This window comes from Molothrus ater, chromosome 6 (assembly GCF_012460135.2).
Source record: "Molothrus ater isolate BHLD 08-10-18 breed brown headed cowbird chromosome 6, BPBGC_Mater_1.1, whole genome shotgun sequence".
Classification (NCBI taxonomy): domain Eukaryota; kingdom Metazoa; phylum Chordata; class Aves; order Passeriformes; family Icteridae; genus Molothrus; species Molothrus ater.
In genome coordinates, this window is record NC_050483.2 from 26,870,894 (window position 1) to 26,881,976 (window position 11,083).

The 11,083-nt window shown below is 43.0% G+C and overlaps 1 protein-coding gene across 4 annotated transcripts in view; it reads right to left on the reverse strand.

Moving 5' to 3' along the window:
- Positions 1-8,064, reverse strand: part of UBR1 (ubiquitin protein ligase E3 component n-recognin 1) — a 59,878-nt gene extending 51,814 nt beyond the window's left edge. For all 4 annotated transcript variants that reach the window (XM_036383931.1, XM_036383929.1, XM_036383930.1 and 1 more), the window contains exon 1: positions 7,973-8,064. In XM_036383931.1, coding sequence (XP_036239824.1) covers positions 7,973-8,053 — 81 coding nt within the window. In that variant the 5' untranslated portion in view covers positions 8,054-8,064. The remainder of the gene's footprint in view (positions 1-7,972) is intronic.
- Between the last annotated feature and the right edge of the window lie 3,019 nt (positions 8,065-11,083).

Genomic DNA, 11,083 nt, shown 5'->3' on the forward strand with positions numbered 1-11,083 from the left:
ATTTCTCAAAACTGCACCAGGCTAAACTTCAGACCTATCCCATACCCTCTGTGCCTCCTATGAGAAATCATTTATTCCTTTCATCAAAATCTTTTTACTTTATTATCTTCAAAAGTATAAAATTACATACAAAACTTTTAACAATACAAAATCTGCCAAATAAAACACCCCCTAGAATTAACTTGATTCTTCAGCTTGACTCTCTTTGTCCCCTTGTGCCCACATAATGAAACTGAACAGTTTCAGAAGTCCCACTTTCCCTCTGCTCACTCACTCCCTTACCTGAGCTCACACCTGTCAAGTGCTCAATTGCTACAGATATTAAAAACAATATGAATTGATAGGCTTTTTGTTTTTATTGACAGGATGAGCTGGAAGTCTAGAAAAGCCAAATTGATGCACAAGACAGCCGCAAGCCGAGATGGGGCTCACACTGCAGCTTTCTGCCCAGCCCTGGATAGGCAGCCCCGAGAGGCTGTGAAAATGCCATCCTTTGACATATTCAAAAGCCAGCTGGGTACAGTCCCTGGAAACCTGTTCTAGGTGACCCTGCTGGAGCAAGGAGTTTGAACAGAATGACGTGCAGAGGTGCCTCAATCACTGTGTGATTCAAATGCTACATAAGGAAAAGTATTGTTTCTTCATCAATCTCTATTAATGTTCTAATTTTTGCTACTAGTAAGCTCTAGAGAAAAGTTATTTTCCAGATTTGATCCCACTCAAGAGTAAATTTGAAATACAGTACTGAAAGAGACAGAAGTCATGAAATAATACAATTAAGGAAGAAACATTAGCAGGTAACCAAAATAATACTATCAGTCAGCTCTTCACAGCCCCCCAGCACTCAGACCCTACTCACAGGGGCCCATATGCTCTAAGCTAACAGAGAAAAGCCTAGAGGAAGCTGGCTGAATACACTCTACTCCAACTGACACTATCCCACTGGAAAATATTTTCGGACTGTAAACTTAGAATTACTGATTTTAGGAAAAAGAACCACCTTCACATTTGGAGCACATTAGAGCTTCATCTAAAATCTGAATTCTGAAATTGCTAAGCTTTCAAATACTTGTATTAGTGACCTTAGTAGAATTCTTTCCATGGGTTTCTTGGTCATTTTCTCACTTTTAATTAGTTTGTCAAAGAAACAGCCATGTCACCACATGGCCCACGTGGACATACACATGGCCCTGAAATAAAACCCCGACAAACAGTGACCAGAATGAGCTAAGGGAGTTATCATTGCAGCAGCACACCACAACCTTTCCTGCAGAGGGAGAGTAACATCCACATCACGTGGTATTGGAAACAGCAGGTAAAGGTGACACTCAAGAACCTGACACTAGTGAAGAGTGTACATCAAAGATACACGTTGTCTCCTAGCTCTGCTTTTATACTTTATATTTCTAACCTGCTCCAGACCCATCTCTTTTCCTACTTCAATCACACATTCCTGTCACATTCACTATTTTAAGATTAGGATAATTCTCAAACTGCATGAAAGAAGAAGAAGGGAGGCAGGAGGAGTTTCAAAGCTGTGTTTCTCAAGTGCTAGCAGTTTTGTCAGAAGAGCAGACACACAAACCATTTTGTCTATCACATTTGATTTGTGCATTATAACAAAAGCAGTAATTTGTCATCTTTATTGAGTCTTCAGAAGAATACTGTGACACAAGCACTGCTTCACAATACCACTTGAGAGCAAACCATTAGGAAACAATTTCTTGTCCTGCATGGGAAACATATTCTCCTCTGTGGGATCAGAAACATATTCTCCTCTGTGGGATCAAACTAATATTTCTTCCCATGTGTAACCACATAGAGCTTTTCCCAAATGTCAATTTCAACCAAACATGCATATTTATCCTACATGTAAAAGGACTGTTTGTAGCTTTTTCCAAAACCTTTAAATAAGCCTCATGCCTAAAGGTCAGAGGTAGAGAAATTCTAATTGCCTACAAATACTGCTATAAAATACACAAAATATCTGTCATGGATATAGCAAATATATCCATATCCAATTTTGTCTTTCACAAACACATTCCATTTAAGAATACTACCAATAATAACAGGAACGAGAAAGAAAGAAGTGTGTAAGAAAAAAAAAAGGGGGGGGGGGGGAAGTTAACAACGCTCTCAATTCACTTTTCACCTGCTGACCAAGCATCAAATGAGATTTCTCACCCCTATGACAAAATTTCCTTATCATTGCTGAGATTTATTATGTACACTAATTCAGTAGCTGTTGCTTCCACGACAATTTCTGATCTACCTTCTAAGCACAGTTCTCTTGGAACTCTGAAGTCTTTTCCAAATAACAGCTTGCACAAGGCAATATTATAAAAAGCAGCTGTACTTTAACTGCATTGATTGACAAGCTGATCTTTTAGTGCAAAAGTGATTGCCTGAATTTCAAGACTATATTTAGATCTATACATTAATCAGTGAAAAGGAATATTAATATTTATGAACATAAAACAAGAAATTATGAAGGAACAGACACTACCAGTAGCATGAACTAAAACCTGTACCTGGTCCAGCATTCTAGTTAAAAGGAATAATAAAATCCTTTGTTATGTATAGCAAAACTCTGTCAGGCATGAGATGACAATACCAGCTGCCTGTCAAAGCAGCTAGAAAAAGCAGGCTTTTCAAAGTAAATATTTCAAATGCTGGGCGTATACTGATTTCAAGCTGGTGCCATTCAACATAAATACCAAATGCAAAAGGCAGCTTTACTTTAAGGCACAGAACACTCGTACAAGTTAAACAGTGATCAGCAGAACAGCATCTCAGAAAACTTTTATTCCGATATTACCTAACTAACTGAGGAAACATGATATTTTAAAAGGATAAATATGCACAAGTTCTTTGATAAGTAGGCAGAATACTAAAAATTTCTTTGAAAAGGAAAGTTCAAAGGATTCTTGAACTAACATTTTCATATAAGGGTTCTGCTTTCAACATTTTGGCTCCATTTTTCCTTCTTATTATTTTGGTTTAAAATTGGCAGTTTTCTAATGCACTGAAAATAAGAACCAGCTAGAGTACAGAACACCTAGGCATTATTTTTAGCAAAAATGACACGAAGACAAGGCAATCTATTTCAGCCTCAAACATATATACTCCAAAAAGAAGAGGCTTCAAAAATAAACCAGCACAGACTACTAAAGCTTTGTCTAGAGCACAACCTACCTCAATTCCAGCAGCCACCAGCGCTGAGCTGAACCAGAGCAAATGGGTGACCACCAGAGAAGGACAAGCAACCAGCAGCACCATCCGCTACTGTTTCAGCTGCTGGACAGCTAAAACTAAGGTCTTCTTCAGAGTAAACAATGCACAGACCTAAGCTGCTCAAATTCTTGGCAACTGTAGGTCACTTTTAAATCACAGGCACCTCCAAAACCCGAGAGCACAGCTGCAGCTCATGGGAGGAAGCACTTGAAAGCAATCTGCTGCCCAAGGAGACAACTGGAGTCAAATCATGGCTTGTAGCTCTCTCCTCCGTGCTGGAGGTATCTCTATTGTACCTCCCTACCAATTGGATACTCCAGCCTAAATATGCAGCAAAATTAGCAGGATACTACTACTAAGTAGGTTCAACAGGAAAAATAGCCAGGAATTCTGGAACTGGAACTAATTTTTAGTCTTTGGGACATGCAATCTAATCACCTTTTTATGTTCCAAGTTTTTTGGTGAAACCTTCATTTGATAGATAGCAAAATACAATTAACACCAGAGGAAGCAGAAATTTAGTACCACACCGTAAGCCAAAACAATGTGCAAAATATTTTGGGGGAAAAGTTATTCTCCCTATAAAAACAGCAAAATCATCTTTGCAGAGTTACTTATTTTGTGAGACTTCGAAATTGAATTTGAAGTTCTGACTACTCATTTGACATCATTTAAATTTTGTTTCTAGAGAAACAAAGGAAATACTTTTATTCTTTCTCTGATCCTTAACATCCATCCTGTGGTCTCCTACATTTGAAGGAACTTAACATCCATGAAATGTTTCAGCAAGCACCAGGTTGCACTTCAAAATACACAACTACAGTGAGTATTTACAAAGAATTAATTCATTAATGGAAGGATTGGGGGGTGCAGGGGGTAGAAAACAACACCACTGCTTTTTTTTTTTAATTCTCTGTGTAGTCACACTTATTTTCCATTTATCATCAATTTTAAGATCCACTGTACACACTAATTCTGCAGTGAAGGAATGTGCAGAAATATTCAGGTGATCTATCCATATTCAGCACTCACTCAGCATCCTCAAACACTTTCCCTTATACAAGAACCTGTTTATCCCTAACTTCTCTGCTGCTGTGATATCTAGGAGACACTGAAACAGTTACATGCTATCAGGAATATCCACTGCTTTCTCCTGAAGCCACATACCTCTCACAACTGCAATACTGTAATGGGACTAGAGCAACCGTATGTTGTGCACTTTATGTGGACTCAAGCAAAGACAACAGATACCACCCTTACAATCAGTCCACCCCTGCACTAACAAAAGTCACAAACATTACCAGGTATAAGTAGACAGGAAAGAAAAAACCACAGCACTACCAGATGCTGTAGCAAAGTGAAAGAACTTCAGTAAATATATAGGGATGCAAACAGGACCTGGGCCATGCTCCAGTTACCTGCTGCAACTTTCACAGCTCCATTCCTTGGACACTGACACAAGTGTACAGTAAACACTCTTCTGCCAATATGCTGCACTGCTCTAAATACAGCAGCCTTGACTGTGTGCATTTCAGGGCTTAGATAAAGGATATGATGACTTATCTAAAATGAAGTTTTAAACAAATTTGGCTTAGCAAAGTAAAATTATATGGAAGAGTCATCTGGTCTAAGCAGGTCAATTCAGTTTAGAAGACACTGCAACTCCAAATAAGAGGCCTGACTCAGATTTCACTAATTTCAAGAAACAACCTGCACATGAATATGAATATCCCCTCCATATTACTGCTTGATTAGGACACATCCACGGTAGCAGGACTCCTCATATACATTTTCTCAACTATGTAACAGCACTGAATGACACAAGAGATCTGAAATACATTAAAATGCACAAGTGCCTGTATCGTGCTTTACATTATGAAACTGAAATTTGAAATTTTCCTGTCTTTAAAGGAAATATCCTAATAATTAAAGCTTTTCTCTTCTAGTGCACCACTTACATCTCAGCTTTTGTTAGGAGTTCTGACTGATGGCAAAAGAAAGAACCTTTAAAAAAAAACCCTTTTCTTTGCAAATATTACTGAGAAGGTACACATACATGAACATTTGAAGATTCAGTGTAAATTTAAAATCCTTCAAATAGCTTAATATCAAGGTCCTGCTCCAGGTAGCAGACACAAAAGCAGGCAGGAGTCAAACCAGAATTTGTTTAGAATACAAATGGACAACCAACCAAGGGCAGGATCCAGCCTGCAAAGCAGCCTTTTGTCAAGCCACCAGCAATGCCTGCTAGCCAACTACTGGACAAGCCAAGTCCAGCCCATCAGCCATCTAAACTGTGGATGCTGTTGGGAAAGGAAAGAAAGTAAACCAGAGTTCGGTAGACAAGGTTTACTACTTAATTAGCATTAAATTCAGCCCACTCTCCTCCAGGGCAGCTCAGAAAGCAATACAGCCACTATGGAGAAGCAGAAGCCCAGACAGGACCTGAATTCCAACTAATGCAGTGAAACATCAAGTATTTTCACCCACAGTCACCCAACCTGAAGTGCTGGAGATAAATGCAGAGAAGACACCACTGACTTGGGCTGGGTGCAGAAGAGTTTATTACCTGAGTCATCACCATCCATTCCAGAATCAGGCTGGCTCCTGCAGAATCATTCAGGTAATCCTGCATCATGCACCCAGCACTCTGGGAAGGCTTGCAGCCAGATGTGGTGCTGCACTGCAGCCGATGGCACCCAAAGCCAGAGCTGAACAGAGGAGCCAGAGTCTGTCTGACTGCTCAGACATTCAGACAGATTTGACAAGTTCAGTGAGGCCAAAGCTCACCCTATTTAACCAGTTCTTTCCACTCCACACCACTTTCCAATTCTAGCACCACAGTGACTTTCAGAACAGTTCTGCACAGGGAAAGCACAAGTCAGGCAGGACATATTAGTTCTAGCTACTTAGTACCATCTTTAGGACAGCAATAAATTGGGGATACTGCTTCCAGATTACAGCAGTCTCCAGCACCACTATGCCCAGGTTTGCTATCTGACATCACAAATGCTGTCAGACACAATCCAAGTACATATCTCAGGCTCTTCTTCTCCCTTTTTATAACATACCCTCAGCCCCTACTCCCTGTCAAAATCCCTGCATTTTGCTTGGATGTATGGCAGGCAACACAGTCTGGATGGCCAACTACTGCCTTCATTGGAATAATGATAATTCTGGTCCAGACACTTTCAATTGGCTGAAATCACATAAAAATTAAGACAACTTAGTGCACCAGCATCACCTTTGAGCAGCTAAGGATCTCTTCAACAACTCTCTCCTAGTTTTTCCAAATACCACTATTACCAGCTGTATGGATTGCTTGGGCTAACTCAGCCTCTAATGTCCCCAATTAATGAAAGATTGATTGCATTGCTTTGCTGCTGATTGCCTCTACTACCCTCAGTACCACCGACTTTAGGCACAGCTCACAAGCTTAAGAACTCACCTGTCTTGGGCTGCAATTTTTGACACTATGCAGTCAAATCACATTTTTCCTAGTTTAAAATCAAGTTGTTCCTGATTTAAAAAAAAAATCCACACATAGGCCTGTTTCAGTTACAGAAATATCCAGCACTTAAGAATGAAGTCTGTGACTAAAGGGCCATTTCAAATGATTTGCAGATACTTAAAATTCTGAGAAGGGTACAGGGAATAATGGTTGTTGGCTTAGTGCTGCCACATGCAAGACAAGTTCCATGAGTAAACAGCTTTCTACTTTTATTAGTGGTGTGTAGCACCATGTAAAAAGTAGCTATTCTACAGGCTTGCAGCACCCAACTTTTAAACACCAGCAGTCAACAGTTTCAAAACTATACTATGTGTGCAGACTGTTACAGAAAATAAAACATAAAATGTAAAGTGCCTCATACACATCCATCTGCCTTCCTTTCTTAAGTTCTCAGCCTTTGGGTTTTAAACTCCTGATAAAGTGTTTCAAACATAGTAATCACTACACAAGTTTGTGGAGGAAACCACAGAAGGCACTTATGTGCTACCACTAGACAGGGTCAACAGCAAATTGTGTTCAATAACAAAGTAGGAAATCCATATACAATTATTTTGCAGAACGAAAAAAGAAACAATATTTCTGTTCAACAAACAATTGTTTCCTCTGTTCTTTCTAAATTATACTATTTGTTGCTCCACACACTCTGCAGAACAATAATTCGTTATTCAGCCTTTTTTGTTCCACAGTGGAGTCATTTTTAATTAACAAAGGTAAAGGACTATGGTTAAAATGCGCATATACACTACAACGTTTAAAGGACAGCCTCTGAAGCTTTCCAAAGTTTGATCTCATTCAATTCCGTCATTAAGTGCAACTGAAGACCCGGGACAGGGGCTGAGAGATGCAGTGGGGAACTGAGCCAAACCGCGTCCCCGTGGGCCCGTGACAGCTGGCTCCCCGCTCCCGGGGCAGAGGCGGCGAGCCCCGGAGTCGCAGCCAGCGCAGGCCGCCGGGAGCGGGTGCGCAGCCGCGACCGCCGCCGGCACGGGGACACCGGGCGGCCCGCTCCGGCCCCAAGGCCCAGGCCGCGCCCTGGCTGGAGCCGCCGCCTCCCGCTGGCTCCGGCGGTGCGGAGCGGCGCGCCCCGGCCCTCCACGGCGCCACTCGGCAGCCGCGGAGAGCCAGCCCTCGTCGGCCGAGCGGCGGGGCGGCAGCGCGGGGAGGGCACGGGCTGCTCGCAAGGGCGGGCAAAGGGAACCGCGGCGCGGCGCCGGTCTGCAGCCTCACCATAGCTGGCTCCGGGGCCTGCGCGGCGGCCCGGCCGCCCGCCGCTCCCGCCACGGGACCTCTGTCGGCTCCGTCCGCCATTTTGAGAGCGAGGGACGCGGCCGGCGGCGCCGTCACGGCCCGGAAGGAGCCGCCGCCGTCACCGGGCGCTGCGCCCGCAGCCCAGGGCCCGCCCCGCGCGCAGCCGCCGCCGCGCGAGGCCTCGGTAGCGCCTCCTGCGGGAGGCCCAGCAGAGCCTGGCCGGGGCCTCTCGGAAGGGCCGGCACGCGAAGCTCGTGTGGGTGCTGTGCGCTGAGCTTCGCGGTGGGGTTCCTGTGCAGGCACTTAAACTGTGCCGTCTGCATGTGCACTTCTCGCCCTGCATCACGGGGTCACAGAATCACAGAATCACAGAATCGATTAGGTTGGAAAACACCTCTGAGATCATCGAGTCCAAGATACGACCGAACACCACCTCATCATCCAGCCCATGTCACTGGGTGTCGCGTCCACTTTCCTTAATCATTTCCAGGGACACTGGCTCCACCTCCCTGGACAGCCCATTCCAATGTTTAATCACTGTTTCGGTGAAGAAATTCTTTGTAATGTCTAACCTAAACCTCCCGTGGTGCAGGGGACTATGTCCCCTCATCTTATTGCTAGCAAGATAATAGCACAAGTAATTTCATCTACACAGGTGCAAAGTCACACCACTTGCGTGTGGCTCCCATATGGGCTAAGCAAAGGGAAAATTTTATTAACTTGGTGTAGGAGGCAACAGTAGCTTTAGGCAAATACCTAAAGACCAAAAGATCTCCAAGATCAAAATTTTTCTTCCATGCCTCCTTCCAACAGCATATCATAACTGTTCTGGGTGCTTAGCAGATTTGGCAGATTAGGGCATTTAGGATCTTGATTGATATGTGACAAACACAGCCTATGCATTGCTGGAAGTTTTCCAGATTGTTGCAGTCCAGTTCCACAATTCCCTGTGTTTGCACCTTCCGAAGGCCGAGGAAATAGAAAAATAGCCATAGCATTGGATCTTGAGGTCCATATCGAATGCCTGATATCTTGGATATTGGGAAGACTGCCTCCTCCCACTGTAGTCTTCCTGATTCAAGCCTCCAAGCAGCTTTTCAACTTTCTTCAGTTATCATGGGATGGGATAAAGTTTACAGGTAACCTTTTTCAGGTATATTCAATAATGTTTTGCACTGCACACAGCCACAGGTACTCTCAAAGTTCTTCTCTTATATCTTCAGAACTGTAGTTCCTCTGCCATAGCTACCAGTCATCTTCATATTAAGAAGTCCTGCTAACTTTTTTATATTACTGAAGTCTGTCACTTAAAATCACCATCACCGAGACAGGTTTAAGTATGAGGTGTAAAAAATACAAAGTGAATTTTGCCATGAGACAATTAACAATTTCATCTTGTTCTGACTGTCTGTACTGCTGATCTGTACCGAATTCTTTTCAGTAGCATGGGCTGCCCGCTAACCAGAAGTGTTGTTTGCACAACAACCAAGTTTGGACTGTAATTACTGGAGTCCTCCACCTGTTTTGGCATCGACACTAGCAATTGTATAATCCAGCTTCCAAGGTAGTCAAGCAAGAGAAGCAAAGCAGAATTCCAGGACAGCAACAAACCCAGTCAGGCAGCAGGAGGGCTCCCTGCAGCCCCCCGTGCTGCAAGGCAAGCAGCTTGCCTGGCCACCTCTTTAAGCTGACTGTCAGTGTGGGTTTGCTTTACTGTGGGACTTTTAGAAGTTATGCTAATGTAAATCAACTGCTTTAATTGAACAAGACTTACTGTTAGATGTATTTTTAAAAATTATTATTAAAAAAAAGTTGGAACCTGCATGCACTGAGAGACAGCAAAGAAAGTGTCAGCAAACATCTTAAAAAAACAAATTGGCACCATTGCCCAGGCAGAAATGGGACAAAACAACAAGATCTCCATGGATACTACAGCAATAGAGGAAAGAAGAAGAACAAAACAGGAATTCAGATCAATTTTAATACAGACAAAATGCTTGACAGCCTTGCTAGAGCTAAAATAAAATGGTGGAGCTAAAATAAATGAAAGACAGTGAGCAAGCCCCAGTTCTCAAGATTACTCCTGAAGATTACCAGGATTGCTGATTGATGTTTATTTAGAAACATTTCTTCAGGGTGTTTTTTGGAGGGAAGAGTACACAAGCAAGATGAAAGGCAGCTGAAAAAAACCAAAGCAAACATACATGAAGTCCTGCAAAAGAGTAACTAAATTATGAAGAACATCTAAAAAGACATGTCTTATATTAATGCAGTCTAATTGATCTGAAAAATGTTTTTTCTTGATCAATTAAAACTAATAATTATCAATGCTAAAAATTAAATCTGTGTCCTATGACAAATTATATGAGAAAATATAATTACAACTAAACAACATTGAATTAGAAACTTCTAATACCTGAAGTTGTTTGAGAATATTATGTTAAATAACAAAGAGTGACGTGAAGAAACAGAAGCTTTTTCACCTAAACTCATACTTAAGATGGGAAGAAAAAATCTCAACAGTAAATGGGCAGCAGTTAGTAAACTGAGTTGATAGCAAAGAATAGCAATTATGAAACTGTGCACTTGCTATAGAAAGGTTTAAAATTGTGGTACATATATAAAAAAAAAAAATTCAAAATACCATAAAAAGACTTCTGTCAGGAGCAAAATAGGTCAACTGCCTAGATTTCCGAGCAGGCAGAATAATAATACCGTAAGGAGAAAAAGCGAAAGTTTTCATGCTGTATTTGTAAGGAAGCAGGATGAGACGCGGATCTCTTCGTACGCCTGGGTTTCGTTCTGCTTTAACCTAGGCATTTCCAGGCACCCCTGCGGCTGGAGGGGAACGCGGGAGCGCTCAGGGCCCAGGCAGCGGAGGGAGAGCCGGGGTCCCCCGGCCTCGCCGGACAAACCCTCCAGCACAAGGGGAGCGCCCACCCCTGGCGCCGCTGGCATCGGTCCTCCGAGCCGAGCGCGGCCGAGCGCGGGCCGGCCCGGCCGCCGGAGAGGTGGACGCGGAAGTGCTGGGGCTGGCAGGCGCGGGGCTCGCCCGGGGCGGGCGCGGTGGCGGCGCGGCGCACGATGCTG